At 35.5% G+C, this 21,826-nt stretch overlaps 1 protein-coding gene across 2 annotated transcripts in view; it reads right to left on the bottom strand.

Moving 5' to 3' along the window:
* Positions 1 to 15,681, bottom strand: part of LOC106878881 (hormone-sensitive lipase) — a 75,443-nt gene extending 59,762 nt beyond the window's left edge. Inside the window, exon 1 of one of the 2 annotated variants that reach the window (XM_014928225.2) lies at positions 14,891 to 15,681. In XM_014928225.2, coding sequence (XP_014783711.1) covers positions 14,891 to 15,349 — 459 coding nt within the window. In that variant the 5' untranslated portion in view covers positions 15,350 to 15,681. The remainder of the gene's footprint in view (positions 1 to 14,890) is intronic. The other variant, XM_014928226.2, reaches the window with a different exon arrangement.
* Positions 15,682 to 21,826: the final 6,145 nt, after the last annotated feature.

The following is a 21,826-nucleotide window of genomic DNA, read 5'->3' as shown; positions in this document are numbered from 1 at the left end:
TGTGTGTGTGTGTGTGTGTGTGTGTGTGTGTGTGTGTGTGTGTGTGTGTGTGTGTGTGTATATAAATATGTGTGTGTGTATGCATATATGAATATATGTACATGCCGCCACTGCCACCACCTCTTCAATTGTGTATAGCTACTCAAATGTTGGATAATAATGGCAACTTCCTTACCCGAAGTCAACGAGACAACAACCATAACGACAAGTACCACTAAGCCAATTATATTTCAAAACCAAAACATTAATAACTATACGTTTTTAGTTCTTATTGTTGTTGCTGCTGTAATTGTTGTTATTTTAAAGTAAAAAAAATAGCGGAAGTAAATGATAACATTCATTAGAAGCTCAACTGAATTCCGCAACAAAAGCAGATTATTAGTTTTAATGCGTTTGACTTGAAAGTAATCTACTTAGTGGTGACACCTAACTCACTTTCATCTCACTTATATCAATAAGTGATTTAGTGTTAACAGATTCAAGATAGGGAGGGGTGGAAAATGAGATACAGATAAACAAATATAAGATAGTTAAACAGACAGATAGTCAAATAGATAAGTTAGCAACAGCAGCCTAGTTTTATGTTAGCTTTTTCAAAGCTGGCATGGGTTAGATGTGACTTTGTGAGTAAGTGTTCTACACAGTTGGATGCTTTTCATGATGTTAGTCTTTACTTGTTCACGTGTAGGGTACAATATTCGGTTGGTCTTTGCTCATCAAACTACCAAGCTGCCAGACATAAACAAACATTATCACTGCCTAAATAGGGTCAATTGCAAAAACGTGCAGACAAACAAATACACTCGGTAACAACACAAGGTGGTGAACTGGTGGAGTCATCAGAATATTAGATACAATGCTATTGTGGTATTTGCTCTGACACTCAGCACTCCAGACGTCATCTTAGTCATTCATCTTTGTGTGGCTGATAAAAAAAAGTACCAATCGAAGATGGTGAAGTGCTGGAATCATTTAGAACAGGGGTTGGCATACTTATATTACTGACCTTTTCATGGTATCATTGACAACTTATTGATACCTCTACCACCATTATGTAAATTTCTAAAATAAAATTAAAAAGTATGATTGATAGGCACAGGTGTGGTTGTGTGGTAAGAAGCTTGCTTCCCAAACACATGGTTCTGGGTTCAGTCCCACTGCATGGCACCTTGGACAAGTGTCTTCTACTATAGTCTTGGGCTGACCAAAGCCTTGTGAGTGGATTTGGTAGACGGAAACTGAAAGAAGCCCATCATATATATGTATGTATATATATGTTTGTGTGACTGTTTGTCCCCCCACCATTGCTTGACAACCGATGTTGGTGTGTTTACATCCCCGTAGCTTAACGGATTGACAAAAGAGACCAATAGAATAAGTACTAGACTAACAAAGAATAAGCCCTGGGGTTTATTTGTTCAACTAAAGGCAGTGCTCCAGCATGGCCACAAAGACACCAGCCACCAGTGTCCACAAAGTGGGAGTGAACCACCAACCACATTGTTCCAAAACAAAGTTCTTAACCACACAGCCAACTCTAGAGAAGATACTCATTCACAATGGTTATTAGAAAAGGAGCTGTGGTATTAGAAAACAATGTTTCCAAATCAACGAGTACAGTTAAACAAGTAATAAGTTAATTAACCAACAGGGTAACCAATTATATAATACTATGATTAATTATTGAATACATTGATTATCTACTTATATAACTGAATAGGTAATAAAAGTACAGATAAATTGACAATGACATTGTATTATAGAAGAGAATATCAGCTGATAAAAGACATAAGATATATGTAATGATGATGACAATGATGATGACAGTGGTGATAGACATTGACATTATCAGTGAGTGCAAGAAAGGGGTTAGACTGAACTAGGCTAGATATACATAAAGGGTTCACAGAACTAGGTTAGAGATATCAAACACAGACAGAAAAATATTTGTCAAATTAATATCAGGACATGTGAGCTCTATTTAATGGACTTTCACTTCAGAAGATCAAAAAGTAGGTAAGATCACAGGTTGGAGTGTCTGTATTATAATTATATATTTTATATCAGGATCAGTAAACAATAGTGCCACAGGTTACTAGGTTCCAATGGACCAATTTATGGTTCATTACATTTATGATAAGGGAAATGAGGGTGTTTTTAATTTGGTATGGAACTGACACTGTAAAGGAATTTATTAGAAAATCAACGATTTTTTTTTCAGCTTTTCACATACTTCACTTATATACATTATATCAATATCCTCCCTATCATCATTTGTCCACTTTCCCATGCTTGCATTGATCAAATGGAGTTTATTGAAGCAGATTTTCAAAGGCCCTTCTGGTTGCCAATCCCTGCCTCTTTCCAAGAAAAGTAATATTTCCTCATAGAAAAACATGTTTTTGCACAATATTTGAAATGAATGACACTGTTTGTAGGACGCTAATACTCATTTACAACTATTATGTGATGCCAAGACAAGAAGGCACAACTGCGTGTGCGCGCGCGCACACACACACACACACACACAACAGGCTTCTTATTGTCTACCAATTTTCCTCATAAGGCTTTGGTTAGCCTGGAGTTATTGTAGAAGACACTTGTTCAAAGAGCCATGCAGTGAGACTGCACCTGAAACCATATGGTTGGGAAGCAAACTTCTTAACCACAAAGTCATGCTTGTGAAAGATATTCACATACATACTTAAAGACAGTAAACTGGCAGAATCATTTTAGTTGCAAGCAAAACACTTTATGGTATTTATACCAGTCTTCTACAATCTGAGTTCAACCCTCCATACCTCAAAATTGCTGGTCTAACATCTTATTTAGAAATAATTAAACTGATTAGTAGGATCATTAGAACATCAGAAAATATAACTTGCAGTATTTGCTCCAGCTCTTTAAATTCTGAGTTCAAATCCTGCGATGATCAACTTTGCCTTTCATTCCTCTGAGGTTGATAAAATACCAGTCAATTTAATCAACTAACTTCCCTCTCTCTTCAAAATTTTAGGCCATGTACCTATATTAGAAATAATTATTATCAGCCAACTAACCAACTAATTAATTAATGAATTACTTGGTTCATTAGAGTCCTTTCTTCACTATCTACGACCCAATCAATGATGTGCCCTTATCTGCTTCACTTGTGCCACAATCTAAATTCTCTGTGGTCTTCTTTCAGTATTTATAGCCTTTGGAGTTTGTGTGTGTGTGTGTGTGTGTGTGTGTGTGTGTGTGTGTGTGTGTGTGTGTGTGTGTGTGTGTGTGTGTATGTATGTGTGTGTGTGTATGTGTGTGTGTGTGTTGCTTCAATTGGAAGGGAGGTGGTCAATGTCAGTTAGTCTCCCTCTCCCTATATACATACAAAGCCCCACATAGCACCAATATACATACACACATGCAGATTAATGTCAGTGGCAAAAAATTCAACACAAAGTGGAAAACACTCAGAAGGGCCAAACCATACAAAAACGGAATTATACAATGTGACATCAACATAGCAGTGAAGAGCCTCATATTCTAAAATACACCAACTTCTCATATGTACTTAAACATAAGATCAGAAATTTTTTGCAAATGCAAACATATCAGAAAACACTTGCTACAATACTGAACCACCACCACCTCCACAACTACCACAGACTACAAAACCTACCACCAAAACCTCCACAACTACCAAAACCTACCACCTCCACAACTTCCAACAGACCAGACACAACAATATACTCTATGTGTGTGCGTGCATGCATGTGTGTGTGTGTGTGTGTGTGCATGCATGTGTGTGTGTGTGTGTGTATTTGTGAGTGAGTCAGTGATAGAGAGACCTTATGTGTTGTTTATTTCTCTGTGCCTGGTTCCACAGTCCTGAAGTTTTAACTTTTTTTTTAAGGGATATTTTATTTACATATATAAATTCAGTCACACATATATATGTATATACACTCGCACATGACATACATGTATATATATACCAGTACACATACACACACAATGTATGTGTTCTTCAAACTGCCACAAAATGGGTTTTCTGTATGCATGGGACTCAAACCCACACCTCTATATATTTATGATGTGTGCTACCATTACACCAACATATCCACTCGCTTCTTCCTGTTAGATTTAAAAACTATAATTTCATAGTGTTGTTTTTGTAAACAAACACAAGCATGTGCATTTTCTACAATGATTTGAGAAGCAATGCTTGCCATGGGACTGAGCCCATAATCACATGGTTGTAAAGTGGTTATCATATCCATATATCCAAACCTCTCCCTATGAAATAATTTAGTAAACATTTTGATAGAAATTACACAAAACATTAAATACTTTGAGTGATTAAAATCCAGTTCCTAGCTATTACTTATAATTCTGCTTAGCTTTACAATTTCACAACATCTTTCATCCCTTGTAAATATGTACATATATATACATATACACTACTCACACATATGGATAATCCCCTTTGAAAAATAAATGAAAATAGGCTTCCTGAATGATAATCCTCTTTATAAATGCTTACTAATAAGTAGTAATTCTAGTTTTCAAAAGTAAAAAAGCTTCCTTCATTATGAGGTTCAGTGAACTTAATAAAACCAACTGCAGCGATCTTTAAACAACTGCATATTCATAGATATCTAGAGAGTATACTTAAAACCCCCTGGAGGCAGGAAGATAAATATTGCTCTGCTTAAAGAGTATGAAACAAAGATCCAAAGGTATTTTTATCCTCAATTAAATGTTAATTACAATATAAAATCCATCAATATTTGATGGATTAACATTTTTTGTTATGAATTTCATTTAAATCTAACTTAATCTTTTTGGAATTAGGTCTCACACATACTTTTGCTAAAACATTGGATAGAAGAGAAGATGGTTTAACATTTTAAATATAATTTAAATCCTATGGAATTAATCCTAACATAGTTTTGCTAAAATATATTGATAGGTACAACTATGGCTGTGTGCTAAGAAGTTTGCTTCTCAGCCACATGGTCCCAGGTTCAACCCCCACCACCACCACTGTGTGGCAATTTGGGCAAGTGTCTCCTACTATAGCTTTGGGCTCACCAAAGCCTTGCAAGTGGATTTGACAGACAGAAACCAAAAGAAGCCCGTCACTTGTGTATGTGTGCCTTAGTTTCTGTTTGCCCCTCACTAGTGCTTGACAACCAGTATTGGTGTGTTTACAACATAGCAGTTTGGCAAAACAGATTGACAGAAATAAGTACCAGGCTTAAAAAGAAATTAAGTACTGAGGTCCATTAGTTTGACAAAAAATTTTTCAAGCCACTGCCTAATGACTGAAACAAGATAAAAGATAGGAAACAAAATGAATATTAATTAAATTTAATCAGTCTTAGTAAAAGTGAAGCAAAAGCACCAACCCACCAGTGAGTGGGTAATAATATTTTGGTGCAATGAGGGTCATTTCAGGATAGGATATAAGTTACAAGTGGATAAAACTTGCAATAAAATTTTAAGACTTCTACCCACCTAAAATCCGTTCTTCTGTCCCAACTCAATTCTACTCACTCCATACCTTAAGGAACCACCCTGGCACCTCATCACCACTAAATTTATCTCTCCAGCTCTACCCTGCTTACTACCATCTTCTCTTCTATAATGTAGATCTTCTATGGCAAGAAATCTGTTCTGTTCTGGCCGCTCTTCTGATACTTTAACCCCCTATATATTTATAAGACCATCTCTCTCACTACTATAGTCCTACACAGTTGAAATGAATCTTAGTCTTGCAAGCTTTGTGGTGACCTCATTCATGCTGTTGCTTAGAAAGCTGCACTCAGTACATCTTATAAAGTGAACAGTATTAAGAAGGGCAATTAGCTGTAGCAACAAGCAAAAGCAGACATTGGAGCATGATGTAGTTTTTGGACCCGTCGGATTTTGTGAAGTTGTTTAACCCATGCAAGCATGGAACATGGACATTAAATAAGGGAGTTGATAACTTGTTTTGAATATAGACGTGCTATATACTAACTTTGTCTTTTCATAGTGAGACACGTTTTTTTTTTTTTTGAAAATTAAAGTGGGGTATGGGGCCAAAAAGATTGACAAGCCCTTTAACACTCAGAGTTCTTTGTCAAATGTAATACTTGTTTATTCACATCATTTTGAATTAATCATGCATTATCATGTAGCTTCAAGATTTTGATGGTGTGTCTGTATGTTTTTAGAATGACATTATAGGATTGGTATGAGAGGTTGGATCTGTTCAGTTTTAATAAAAAACAGGTAGAATATTTAGGCTGAATATGGCCGGATTAAATGCTAAAGGGTTAATTGTTACGGAATTAGATCTCACACATAGTCTTGCTAAAACATTGGATATGAAACCATAACAACAACAAAGAAAAGAGTAATAAGCATTTCATGAATTCCATTTATAAAACCAGTCAATATATCTTAGGAATTACTTCAGATTCAACAGAAATGGTATCAGAACTATTGACATTTTCAAGCCATTCTCAATACTATCCATATCATCAGACAAATAAAAATATTTCACTTCTATTCATATACAATCCGCTTCCTCTAGTCTAGAATTTAATTTCAATTACTGACAAATGACATAAAATCTCAGATGTATGAAGAAACAGGAATGAGATTAGATGATATCTATGCTTTTCCCAGAAATAAAAACTTGTTTAGTGATCACTCACAAGCGAATATGGCTTGGTAGCTTATACCATGCTTTCATTATTTGTTTGCAGTTTTAGGTACATATATAATCACAAGCAGGCATAAACATTCTCTCAAACTTGACCTAGCAGAATGTCAAAAGTTTAATAACTTAAGAGAGTAAGAAAAGGCTGCACCAGCACAAAGTTAGTAATTCATTTATAGCTGAGTAGACTGGGGCAACATGAAACAAAATGCCATGCTCAAGAATGCAACATACCCCCTGGTTCAGGAATTGATCCCACAACCTTACACCATGAACGCAAAACCTTAATTACAAGGCCACATACCTACATACTTCCTAGAAATAGGAATATAAAATGAAATAACAACCACCAGGAATCAAAATCAAGTAACAAGACTCACAAGATTCTGTTCTACAGTCTTTTTTCTTCGGGGTTTACACATCAAACATAGCCCCATAGTCTTGAATATTGTTTTGAATAGAAACTATTAAAAAGGTGTGGCATTGTGGTAAGAAGTTTGTTTCCAGACCACATAGTTCTGGGTTCAGTCCCACTGCATGACACTTTAGGCAAATGTTTTCTACTATAGCCTTGGGCCAACCAAAGCCTTGTGAATGGATTTGGTAGATGGAAACTGAAACAGCCCATCATATATATATGTGTGTGTGTGTGTGTGTGTGTGTCTGTCTGTCTGTCCCCCATCACCACTTGACAACCAGTGTTGGGGTGTTTACACCCTCATAACTTAGTGTTTCAGCAAAAGTGACCAATAGCCCATCATATATGTGTGTATGTGTGTGTGTGTGTTTGTATGTGTGTCTATCCTCCACCACCACTTGACAACCAGGGTTGGGGTGTTTACATCCCCATAACATAGTGTTTCAGCAAAAGACATTAATGCCAGGCTTTAAAGAAAAATAAGTACTACAGTCAATTCGTTTGACTAAAAATTCTTCAAAGTGGCACCCCAGCATGGCCATAGTCTAATGACTGAAACAAGTAAATGATAAAAGATAAAAATAAAAGATACCAAAAAGATGAAAGGCAAAGCTGATCTTGACAAGATTTGAACCAAGAGAGCAGAAGGTTGGAACAAACACCACGAGGCCTTCTATCCAAGACTATCTTGACTTCTAATTTGCTGCTTTAGCACTTTTTTTTTACCATCTTTCTCTTGAAATACACAGCCTTTCTTCCAATTAATTCGGAAAGGGATCTTTCCTTCTTTTACTTGTTTCAGTCATTAGACAATGGCCATGCTGGGGTACCGCCTTGAAGAATTTTTAGTCAAATAAATCAACCCCAGTACTTTTTTTTTTTAAAGCATGGTACTTATTTTAAGTTCTTTTACCAAACCGCTAAGTTACGGGGACATAAACACACCAAAGTCAAGCAGCAGTGAGGGACAAACACAAACACATATATGTATATTTCAGTTTCCATCTACCAAATCCACTCACAAGGCTTTGGTCGACTCAAGGCTATAGAAGAAGACATTTCCCCCAAAGTTCTCATGCAGTGGGATTGAACCTAGAACCATGTGGTTTGGAAGCAAATTTCTTACCACAGAGCCACACCTGCACCTATATATCAGAATTTGTTTAAAATAACTTTTGTTGTTATTAAGCTGTTACTTAATGAGAAATTTTTATGAGAAGTTTTAATTCAGATTACTTTAAAAAAGAATGTTTTTATCATAGAATCAGGGATAGACTCAATCCAAAGGTTTTATATAAAAAAAAATGCAAGAAAACTATTTGCATATAAGTTTTTTATAATCATTAAAATAGCTGTGACTATGAATATTCAACTGATTAATTATTTAGTTAATACTGGTGGATGGATGGCAGAATACTCTCCAATTTACCAACATGAAATATATTCCCACAAAGAATCACTCTAATTGACTGCTTGAAATAACAGCCAAACATCCCTTAAATCATACCCATCATCAAAAAGAAAAAAAAAACTGAGTGAAAGATTCACAGGTCAGTGCAGTCCCAGATATACTCTGTCTAGATAATAGACAGGCTTGTCATGACTGAAACATCTTTTATCAGGATTTACTCAGGGCTAATGAGCAGCAACAATTACAAGAAGCTGCTGAAATTAAACTGGAATCTCTAAGTGTTTCTAGGTTATTTGTTTTGGGTTTTTTTTTCCTACTTATCAAATTACAATTACTTTATTTCATTTATCAAAAAAGATCATGATTCTATAAAAGTAAAATTTAAAAATGGTAAAAAAAGAAAAAGAACTCTTAATTGTATAAAAATGTATTTCTCTCATTCTTCTGAAGTTTGCCGAGTGTTTTTATTTTCTTATCTTAAGTACACATATTTCTCTTAAGAAAATTTATATCATTTTTTGGGGGTTTTTTTAATGTAAATTTCATTGATTATTTCTATGAAATCAATACTCTATGGGAAATTAATTGTAATATAATAACTGATATCATTCATTAGTCACACATACCTAACAGCTGTTTCTCCTTGTGTGCATGTGCCTATGTGTGAATATATGCATGTGAAGAGTACTGTGTTTAATATTCTATACTCCATAAGTCATGACAACAAAAATTAGTTGTAAAAGTAGCATTGATTTCTTTTCATTGAGCACAAAGCCATCTCTACAGCACAGAATGGCAGTACAATACAATTAATAAATCAAACTGCTTATTACTAGTAATTATTTAATGAAATCTGAAGGGTGACTGATTAAGGGCATCAATATTCATTTCCCAGTGTTAGATATGAGATTGATAAATCTCTAACCTAGTAATATGTAGTCATTGATCCTCAACCAATTAATCCTGTGAGCAGAATTAAAGTTCCTGATCTGACATAATTAATTCCTCTCAGTTACTTCTTGGTTTGTCTCTCTCATAGAAACCTACCATAATTATTTCACCCAATATTTATCACCTATTCTCATTACATGTAAAGGCACAGTATGACTGAATGGTTGTGCTTACTGTCAGCTGGTATTCAGTTACAAGTAAGCATACAAGTGGGCAGACTGGAACAACACAAAGAGCAGAACATTCCACCTGGTCTAGGAATCAAATCCGTGCCCTTATGATTGTGAGCCCAACACCCTAATCACCCACATTAGATACTAGCTATGAAGAAACTGCATCCTTCAAAAGGTCCATGCTTCTCAAAATTTGCCAACACAACTCTTGATGTACTTATGCACCTTTTCCTCTTTATGGCTTCTTTACTGTTTACTTTTGTCTTTTGTGTTATATTCTGTGTACTGAGCATGTACTTCTAACTGTCATTGCTGTCATTCTTTATTTATGTTATCCACTTTCTGACCCTCTTTTAACCTTTTCTGGTGAGCTGTAATGCACTGAGCCATGTATACAATAAGCTCATTATTATTATATCATTATACATTTTGTAAATTTAAACTTCTGCTTTGTTGATCAATTGCACTCTTTTGTACCCACACCTTTCACTGAGTATATCCCATTCATTTCCCACCTGCTTCTCCATATATTAAGCAAGACTACTTCCAAGATTATCATGGATTTGTATTCTCTCAATTACAGGCTTTTATACTGTACTATAAGCCATGTTCAGAATTTTTGACTATGCATCACGTAAAACTGCAGTCTTTTAGCCTAATACTGCAATGAGAATCAAATTATTGATCTAAATATAACCAGTCTCAAGAGCATACTCAAATAACCTGAATTTATATAGAGAATATAAAGGAAGAAATAAAGCAGAAATCTGGTTTGGTTTTCAAGCAGCACACAAAAGCACCCAGCACATTCTGTAAAATGGTTGGTATTAGGACGGGCATCCAGCTGTAGAAACCATGTCACAACAGACAATTTGAGTCTGGCCAGCTCCATGTCAAACTGTCCAACCCATGCCAACATGGAAAACGGACGTTAAATGATGATGATAATAATGATGATGACTGATAATGTTCAATTGTTTTGACTTTATAATTATTTTATCTGAGATGAAAATAAAAATTTTTAAAAAGGCTTCGTAAATTGATGAACTTACTATTTCAATGGATTTGTCTAAAGTAATCATTAAAATGCATCCAACAGTGAGACTGGAGTTTTCCTCCCAGGTCCAGACTAATCTAGGGTGGCAGTACTTGTCAAATACTCACCGCTTTAATCAACTTACAAATATTGATAATTGTTTCAAATATAAATAAAGGTGATAAAAATAACTGATTAATTATTTTGTTAGTACTAGTAGGTAATATGAATAATTTTCGATTTATTTATGTAAAAATACATTCCAACAAGTAATTCCTTTGACTGCTCGCTCTGGATGAAATAACAGCCAAACATCTCTACTATCTTTAAAAGAAAGTGGAGACACATTGAGTGATGCAGTCCTAGATATATATATATATTGTGTTTGTATAGGTAGGATGGCTATATGTGAAACTCCTTTTAACGAGATTCGCCCGGGACAAAAGAACAACTACTGAAACACACTGGAACTATTTAAGTGTTTTCGGATAATTTTTCCTCCCCCGTATACCAAGTTATAAATATTTTATTTATTGAAAAAAGAACTTTACGAAAGTAAAGAGTAAAAGCAAAATGGTTTTAAAAGATTAAAACAGAAAATGAGATCAAAAAATAAAATAAAAAGCCTTACACACTTCCTCAATTATACATCTGGCCAGGGGACACTGGAGAAAATATGCAAGAGAATGCATACGTAGGGGTACTGAAATAAACGCTTTTGTTACCATATTTCTCTTGAAATACATTGCCTTTGTTTCAATAAATTTCAAAAATAATGAAGATAAGCTGATGTATCGAACATAAATTAAGATATTTGAATGAGAAATTTTAATATGAATTACTTTAAAACAGGAAGTTTGTATCATAAAAGGAAGGGCAGTATCGCGCGAGTCGGTATGAAAAGAGTAAATATTATCTTCTGTCAAATGAGACGTATGTCATATCAAATAAACCAAAACACTAAACAGTGGTTGTAAATTGTTAGGAAATGTTAAGTTGTTGCTTCGCTCTACAATAAAACCTGATACAAAAAAAACACTTTGGCAATTTAAGAAGAATGAGTGGATTATTAGGACGTACACATTACTGTTTTGAACAAAAATAAAATAGGGTAAATATAAATAAACGAGAGGGAAACACTTGTTGATTTAATAGTTTGTGAATTTAATAATTCTTGTGCATAGTTTCACGTGTTGCTTTCTAAATTTGTACTTATACAACTCTAATTAGGTGTGATTAATTGGGTATTAACACATAAAGCGCGACGGGCCACGATCGTGACCGTCAGGCACAGGTCGACAGGTCAGGATCGTGGCCCAGATAGATGCATTTAATTTATGGGCGTATGTTGGGGGTCTAATGTCACTTGAACGCTCCGATACCCGCCAGAATGCAGACTTTTCAGATGATGTAAAACTTGCCCCCATTATATACTAAGAAGATATTTTAACTATTTTTTGTTCTTTTTTATGTGTGCATGGTAGTCTCATTTTCATTAAAATGTGCTCAGCAGATCATGCTACATAAGTGGAAATCTCAGCGCTTTATGGGTCAAGCTCTGTTATATATTACATCGACTATTTCACTAAGTTATGAAACACAAGATGAAAAGTTGTACCAACAAACGGACCGTAAAAGTCTGAGTCACTACCACAGGCAGAATGGTATGTTCTGAACTAAACGGAAATGGGAAATTAAAATTTAAGTTTTTTTTTGTTTTTTGTTTTTCGGTTTTCTTTTCACAAACCAAGGTTGTAATGATACATTTGTCAAGTGAATGAGCCTTTTACATAATTGACATTTTATCAAGATAAATAGCTTGATATTTTACTGTTCAGACATAAATATCTTTGTATAATCGAAAACATGAATGATAATCGCATATTTGAGAGACGAACCAAACATTTGTTATGATGAACGTATTTCTTTTAATCATCGAATTCTATAGCAATTCTACAAATTATAAAATAAAGTTAGCTGAAGAAGTTTTGCTAACACTTTAATGAAAAATTCTTTCTTTGCTGTAGATGTGTGAACGTGCGCGCGCGTGTGATAGAATGTCTATGTTTAATTCCATATACACCTTGGATGCATTACAGGAATATAAATCTATCTCAGTACTTGACTATTACTTTATTTTATCACCCCTTGGAAGGATGAAAGACAGAGTCGATCTCAGTGGAATCTGAACTCATCACATAAAGGACAATAATAACTAAATACTGCAAGACATTTTATTTTGTCCGAGGTTTTACGATTCCGAAGTGATATAAAACAAAAATAAACTTCTTCGGATAAATATAAGCGATAGAAAATGGGGAGTACCGACACAAGTATGCCCCCACCCCACCCGACTTTGTTTCCTCATAACTTCCAGAAAAATGGATATTTTTTAAATTAAGTTTTCTACAAATAGGCTTCAGATCATGTAAATGCCAATTATATCGGAATTTGTGAAGACTTTTCCCGAGGGTGGCGTGAAGAGCTCCGGAAAATTCACACGAGCCGGCTTTGTTTCCTCATATCTTTCAGAAAAACTGGTATTTTATTTTTTTTATGAAAATTTCTACAACTACCTTTCAGAGTGTGTAGGTTACGATTATATCGAAATATGATATGAAAATAATAAATCTGGTGGGTTCGTACATATACATACTGACACAATTTCTTTCTAAATTGCAAGTTTCATTTTGTAGATGCGTGATGTGTCAGTCTGTATCTGTACGAACCCACCATTTCTTTAATATTAAATTCTGATATAATCGCCATCTACACACTCTAAAAAGCAGTTGTAGAAAATTTCATAAAAAATTACCCATTTTTCTGGAAGTTATGAGGAACAAACCGACTCACGTGAATTTTCCGAAAACTCCTCACCCTACCCTCGGAAAATTGTTTGGTTTTTTTACCACAAATTCCGATATAATCGGAACCTACAACATCTGATGTGTATTTGTAGAAAATTTCATTAAAAAATGTCCATTTTTTCTGGAAGTTTTGAGGCAACAAAGTCGGGTCCACACATGTTTAGGTATACCGAAAATGGGAGTTGTGGAATGCATACCTTGAATTATTTTAGACACAACCATAAGCGAAATAGTTACAGTTGGAAATTGAGACCCGATCGGCGACTTAATGCAAATAGAACGTCAACGTTTCGCTGCTGATCACAAAATTATTACTTATAAAAGAAAGAAACCATTGAATAATTTATTCATCCTCGGACACAAGATCACAAGTGAATGACACAGCATTAAAATGACTACTACTTTATGACTGATTTGAACTCAGAACAGTGGGATATCTAACTAGATCGTCTACAATTACCCTAAATTAGCTCTAAAGTATTGACGGTATCTTTAATCTTGACTCCCGTCTGTTTAACCTATATCTCAGATGTCAAAATATTAGAAAAAAAAAGTCGGAAGATAAACAAGCGGTGAAGATGTTTCTGCGTGGATGACATCACTTGCACGATAGTAACCTGAGATGGGACACACACACTTGAGGGAGTTTCAATGTGATTGCTAGCCATACTACAAATAATAACTAGATTTCCAGCAAATCATGCCTACTATCTAAATAAATGTTATTTATCCAAAAATAAACTAAAAAGTGATTCACGGTACTTGAAAAAAAATGGTAGGATTACGACTGGAATGCTTCTGATTACAAGTTAACTTAATCAGAGCAGATCCAATGCAAATAACTTTGATATTAGTAGATGGAATGGAACTTGAAAAGATCCTGTTGCCGTACGCTACAAAATCGGTGATCATTATAGGTGTGTGCAGGTTTCTATGCTTCTCGGTGTAGAAGTAACTATATATACGTGTGTGTGTATATTTTAATGTATATGTGTATGCTGCTCTGCCGTTCCTGTTATATATATAATTCATGTTATCGGATTAGAAATATAAAACTCGATATTTACCCCTACCCCCATCACATATTTTGTTGTGTACCTAACTGAAAACAAGTTGGCACCTGACTAGAATTACCATGGCACCATATCTAATTCTTTGATTTTAAATACATATAAAAGTACACTGGCCACTTTAAAGAGACTTTTTTCAAAGACTACAGTCATTTCTTTAAAAGCACTAATGATGTTGTTTATATTGCCAAATCTTCGTGATTGTGACAAGGAAAGAAATATAGATAAAAATTTTTTAAAGAAAGACAAGGAAAAAATCAATTGTTCTACCTGTGGTTCGATCCCTTTATTGATGTGTTCGCAGAGTAATGAAAAAGCCACTTGAAGTCGTGCATGATAGCTCTGTTTGCCATTCCGGAAATATTCCAAATTACTTAAAGAACAAGACTTCAGTTCTCTGAAGATAGAATTGAGAACACGCTTCATTATTTTATCCGGATCCAAAACCTGGGTGTCACCAATATTGTTGGTGCCAGTTGGAGAGATCGATCCACAGTTGTCAGAATCGGTAATAGAAATGTTCAATGGAGATGTGAACTGCCGAGTTGATAGGTCGGCGGCAGTAAAAGGTTGTTTGAACTCGCTGTTACCTTGCTGGATTCTCGACAAATGATAGCAGTGTGAAGGAGCAGGCGAATGGTGTCGCCTGGCAAGGGAGGCCTCGACTGTGTTTAATGGTGGCGGTGGTTTACTGCTTACACTTACACATAACTTGACATCATCAGCCATTGTCTCACAGCTATTTATAAATACTGGACAGGGAGAGGGAGATGAAGAGATAAAGAGAGAGGGGAAAGATTAAAAGAGAGAGAGACGCACTTACGAAAGCAAGCCAAGTGGGGATGAAAGTGTGTAGGCGAAACAAGAGAGGTAGAGGAAAGAGGAAAGAAAGAGGGAATAAAACGCGAGAGAAAGTTATAGAGGGTAAAAGAAAAAGACAGAATGCGTAAAGAGGGAAAAAGAAAAATTAGAGAGAAAGAGATGTGTAAGAAGAGTGAAGAGAGGATTAGATAGAGTATAAAAGGGGTGAAGAAAGAAAAAGAAAGAGAAGGTATGTGAATAGGACGATGTTAGAAATGCGAGGCGACGAGAGGAGAAAATAGAAGGCAGGAATAAATAAAAGTAAATGGGAGTGAAAAATAGAATTTTATGGGGCAAAATATAAATATCGTTAAAGTAATTGAGATGGATAAATAGTAAGGAGAAAAAAAAAACAGATTGAGAGATAAACAGAGGACGAATCGGAGAGTGTGTTGATTAGAAGAGCGAAAAAGAAACCATATTAGATTAATAGATATATTTAGAAGAAGGTGTTCTGTAACTTTGTTAATAATTTTAAATCATATGCAACAGAAGTTTAACAACAAAAATAAAAATCATTCAATCACAAAAAAATTCGGTCAATAATATGTTTACAAATAAATGCCACAACCTCAGTAGGACCGCACTGAATAGATATGACGTAATAAAGTACAGTTAAAACCGGGTTCGTCTTTCACATACACACGCACACACATACCACATATGTATGTATATATACGTGTATGAGTGCATAAATAGATAGATTGACATGTATGTATGTGTGTGTATGTTTATATATGTGTGTGTGTGTGTGGTTTATATATATATATGTGTGGTTAAGAAGTTTACTACCCAGCTACATAGTTTGAGGTTCAGTACCACGGGGCAGCACCTTGGGCAAGTGTCTTTTGCTACAGCTTCAGGTTGACCAAAGCCATGATCTGGTCAATGGAAACTGAAAGAAGTCTCATCCTCATCATCATTTAACATCCATTTTCTGTTTTAGCATGGGTTTGACATTTTGACTGGGTCCAGTGAGCTGCAGAGGTAACAAGGTAAGCATAAGAGAGGATACAGACTGGATCAGTGGGGGAAGGAGAGGGTTGGTAGTTTCATAAATGTGTGAGGAGAATAACAGGTGGTTAGCAACGGGAGTAGGGGGAAATGCAGTAAGTGATGAACAAGGATGGAGATGTGGTTGATTGAAAATACCAGTTTGAAGCGGATTTAAGGTGAGATATTTGGAAGTGGCTCAGGAAGAATTAATAGATGAAAACGTAGGGGGATGATGTGAAGATGGGGAGATACATAGTGCACAAGGATGGCTACAGTGTGTAGAGCATGATGATGTATATGAGATAGCATTGAGAATGATAGCAACTGTAAGCATAGAAAGGAAGTGATTGGTGAAAATAAAGCAAGAAGGGAAGAGAGGTTAATATGATTGAGGGTGGAAGTTGTTCTAGAGCAGGGTGAAGGGGGTAACTGGTAGTGATTACAGTTGCTGAATAGTGCCATAGAGGAGTGGTAGAGGGCTGGAATGAGATGTAGAGAATGCTTGATGAGGTACAATGGGTATAGGAGCAGGAGTGAGCACATACAAGCATTAAAAAATTGCTTTTAGAATATCATAAATGCAGACTGGACGGGTTTTCTTGAGCACAGTAAATATCCAATCATCTTCCTCCTTTGTCATCTCTTCCATGACCTCAGTATCTTGAAATCAGCCTTCACTGTTACATCTCATGTCCTCTGGGCCTTCTTCTTCTTCTACAATTTCCATCCACTTTAAACAACTGGTACTTCTTTATACAGCTGTCCTCCATCATATGCATTAAACGACCAAACCAGCACAGTCTTCTCTCTTGCATGCTACATCTGACATTTCTTATACCTAATTTTTCTCTCAACAAGTTAGTACCTTATCATACATGCACACTGATATTGCACACGGAACAGAGCACACTAGCTTCATTCTTCTCTAGTTTTGTCATATCTTCTGCATTCAGAGCCCACATCTTACTGTCATGTAGTATTGCTGTTCATATACAAGCATCATACAATCTGCCTTTCACTTTGAGAAAAAGACAATCCCAACAGAGGTAATAGCTCTCTGAACTTTCTCCAGCCTATTCTTATTGTAGCAACAATACTTTCAAAATATCTTCTACTGGCTAATAGAAACTATCTGCCATTCTAGAGAGCCTCCAGGGCATACTTGCTAAGATAACTTTAAGGCCCTTCAATTTCAGGTTTCACTTCTACACCTGGAATTTATTTTCTAATTCTGTTACAGATTCCACTCACAGAATAAGGTCATCAGTGTATAATAGTTCTCAAAGACAGCCAGTTTTAAATTCTTGTGTTATGGCCTTAGGACTTTGATGAATAGGAGGGGACTGAGAACTAAACCTGAGTGAACTCTTATCTGTACCTTAAATTCATCATGGTACTTATGGCTGACTCTCACCTTACTGGCGGCAACCCTGTACATGGCTTGTATGGCTTTCACAAGCCTTTTGTCAACCCAGAGAGAGGACATCTGTTCCAGATCAATGAATATCAAGTACTGTGGCTTATTTTTAGCTAAATACTTCTCCTGCAGTTGTCTTACTAAGCAGATGGCATTAGTAGTACTTATCCCTTACACAAAACCAAATTGCATCTTACCTAGTCTATTTCTGTTCCTACATAATTGGGCTATAACTCTCTTTGTAACATTCATGACCTGGTTTAAACCTCTGTAATAATTTCTATCTAATGTATCTTCTTTAGCTATGTAATAGCTGACTATAATGGTGCCATACAATCATTGTATATGACTCCTTGTGCAAACTGATTAACTATATGGACTAAGACATATCCTACTTCAGGGTAAATCCTGATAGATTAGGGATTTTCCTTCTCTTCATATTCATAATTGCCTCATCCATCATACAGCTGACAACTAGACTAGACAGTTCCTCTCCATGTTTAATAGCCTTTCACAGTAGCACTTCCATGCCTCTTTCTTTACAGAATCAATTAGTGCAAGTGTAGCATTATCCATTCATACACACTTCTCTACCACAGTTTTTATTGGCAGTTTGCTTTACTATAGCATCTAGTGGTGATTTACTGTTCTTGAGAAAACATATCAAGCTAAGTAAAATTGCTGTCATCCATATATATACAGGCTTTTCCTTTACAGGTGGACAGTTCCCTGACTGGCCTGCTCCTGCCAAACCATGCCAGCATAGAAAATGGACATTAAATGATGATGATGATGATGTGTGTGTGTGTACATTTGTGTGTGTGCATGTGCTTGTGTGTGAGTGTGTGTGTCTCCTTGTCTTGACATCACATGATTGTTATAAATGAATCCCATTCATTTCCAAAATTCTACACAAGCATCTCTGGCCTTGGGGTAATATTACTTTGCTTGGAAACAGGTAAGAATTAGAAACAGGAAGAGCATCCAGCCATAGATAATCTATCTAAATAAACTCCATCTGATCCATACATGCATGGAAAAGTGGACAATAAAACGATGATGTAAGAAAAAAATAATAATAAATCTGTTCCATCTATTATGGGGGGCACCCTTTCTCTTTGAAAGTTACAAGGCAACCCTAACAGTGCTGGTGTCACAAAAGCATCCAGTACATTTCGTAAGGGATTAGTAAATTGAATTCAAGAATGCAGAATTTGAGAGGATTCTTTAGTCCAGGATCAGCTAGGGTGATGAGTTTTATGGGATTTCTTTCCATAAATTCACAACACATCATATACAAGCATTATTTTCATATTCGCAATTTTATGCCAGTAAGTTATCAGCAAAATATGAAGAATCTATATTAGAAATCTGTTTTTGGAAACCTCCAAAATAAAGGAGGAATCTAATTCAACCTTTTTACACACACACACACACATACACACATGTACATGTATATATATATATATATATATATATATATTTCGTTTTTGTATTTGGTTTGCAAGATTCTTTATGTGAATTCATTTGTTGAAGCATATTTTATATGGGGAGAGTCATTCTCTTTTGTTCAAGCACCTGAAGGAACCAACACTCAGACAAATACAAGAGTACATCTTCGTAAATGAAACATCCTTAGTACTAAATAGGAAATATACATAGGTGTCATACCTCAATACCCACAGTTTATATAGTCACACAAACCCAAACCCATACACAGACACACACAAACAGGCACACACAAGGAAACAGAGGTGCATACACACACATACAAACACACAAACATAAACACAAATGCACACAAACATGAACACACAATCACATGGATATGCAGAATACATACATACAAGCATCCACATATGCATACACAAACATACATGCATACACACATACAAACATACAGATACACACACATGCATGCATACATATATGCATACATGCATACACACATACATACAAACGTGCACACAAGTATACATATATATGCATACACACACATACATACATACATATGTGTATGCACATGCACATGCATGCACACAAACAAACAAACAAACAAAACAAAAATGCAGTTCCGATAATGGACAGAGTCAACAACTGTTGAAAAGGTTGCAAGACACAATGAAAATTTTAGTAAAAATAAATAAGTTAATGAGTGGAAATCAGACCAGTGAGTGTGTTAAATTAATAAGGCGACTCTCCCCAGACACAATAATATATATATATATATATATATATACATACATACATATACACACACACACACACACACACACACACACACACACTCACTCATATACACACATACATTCACATGCACAGATAGACACTCCTATATACACACACGGATATATTGTTATTGTTATTATTATTATTATTATTATTATTGTTATTGTTATTGTTGTTGTTGTTATCATCTGCTTCCTGTTAAGCTAACAACCAATTTTGATACAAGCTACATTGTTTATTTGGCAAATATCCAAAAGAAGTTGTTTGTTACAAAGCAAAAGACAGTCTGTAAAGATATTGTTCTGTGTATAATCTAGTTTACATTCTTGCTTCACACACACACACACACACACATCATGTTTGCTTCTCATTTTATAGATGTTATCATTAAGTGGCACCACCTAATAAAAGGGCATATTTGATAATGCAATGCTAGATGTAATATTTATGAATAAAAGACAGAATGGTCATGGCTGGAATATCTTTGATCCACTAACTGCTAAATTAAGGCTGACCTTGGCGAAACAACAACAACAACCAGAAGTAAGCATCAAATTCCTGTCTCTGTCATAAGAGAATGTTGTATAGAACTAAACAACTCCCTCAGTCACCTAGGCTTCTCTTGTATTTCAAAACCAGTGAACGATCACCTCTGTAATTCTTATACATATGATGGACTCTACATTATGCACCATCAAAATACCAATTTGTTTTACTGTTCTCCATCATCATTTATGAAATGATAAAACCAGTAGTTCACAGACAGCTGCAAAGCTATCTGCTTAACAATCAACTCATTTCTGAAAGAAATTTGGCTTTTGACCAAACTATAATTGCATAGCGCAGTAGAACTTTTGACTACCTTTTACCAGACATGAAACTGTTCCTTTGACAAAAGTCAGGAGGTATGTGTCAGAGCACAAGACATAAAAGAGATTTTTGAAAGAATTTGCTGCAACAGACTCTGTGCCAAACTCGAATCCTTGGGTGTACAGGAAAACTGCATCGTGGGCATTAAAGACGATTTAAGAGTTTGGCACAATAGACACTATGTCATATTCAAATCCAAGAAATTTGCAGGAAATTAAGATAGCTTCAAAACTACCATAATGGAAGATCCATCAAGGTCACATTGATTGTTACCCGTCAATGCAACAATCCCAAAAGGCTCAATACTTAGGTTAATTTCTGCTTTCAGTCTTCATAGTTCACCTGGTCAACACTTGCCTCTACACTGATGACTTCACACTGAATCAGTAATATTGATTTCAAATTTTGATACAAGGCCAGCAATTTCAGTAGAGGTGGATACATAAGTCAATTACATCAACCCCAAAGTTCAATTGGTACTTATTTTATCAACTCCACAAGGATGAAAGGCAAAGTTAACCTTGATGGAATTTGAACTCAGAACATAATGTTGGATAAAATGCCGCTAAGCATTTTGCCCACGGTGCAAATGATTCTGCCACCTCACCAACCTGTTTGTACAAGTAATATCAATTTCAAATTTTGGCACAAGGCCAGCACTTTGGGGAAGGGAGTAAGTTGCTTACATTGAGCCCAGTACTCAACTGCTACTTATTTTATCAACCCCAGAAGGATGAACAGCAAAGTCAACCTCTGCGGAATTTGAACTTAGAACATAATGACAGAAGAAAGGCCACTAAACATTTTGCCCAGCATGTTAATAATTCTGCTTG

Source organism: Octopus bimaculoides, chromosome 5 (genome assembly GCF_001194135.2).
Source record: "Octopus bimaculoides isolate UCB-OBI-ISO-001 chromosome 5, ASM119413v2, whole genome shotgun sequence".
Taxonomy (NCBI): Eukaryota; Metazoa; Mollusca; class Cephalopoda; order Octopoda; family Octopodidae; genus Octopus; species Octopus bimaculoides.
This window is presented reverse-complemented; position numbering and strand designations above follow the sequence as displayed.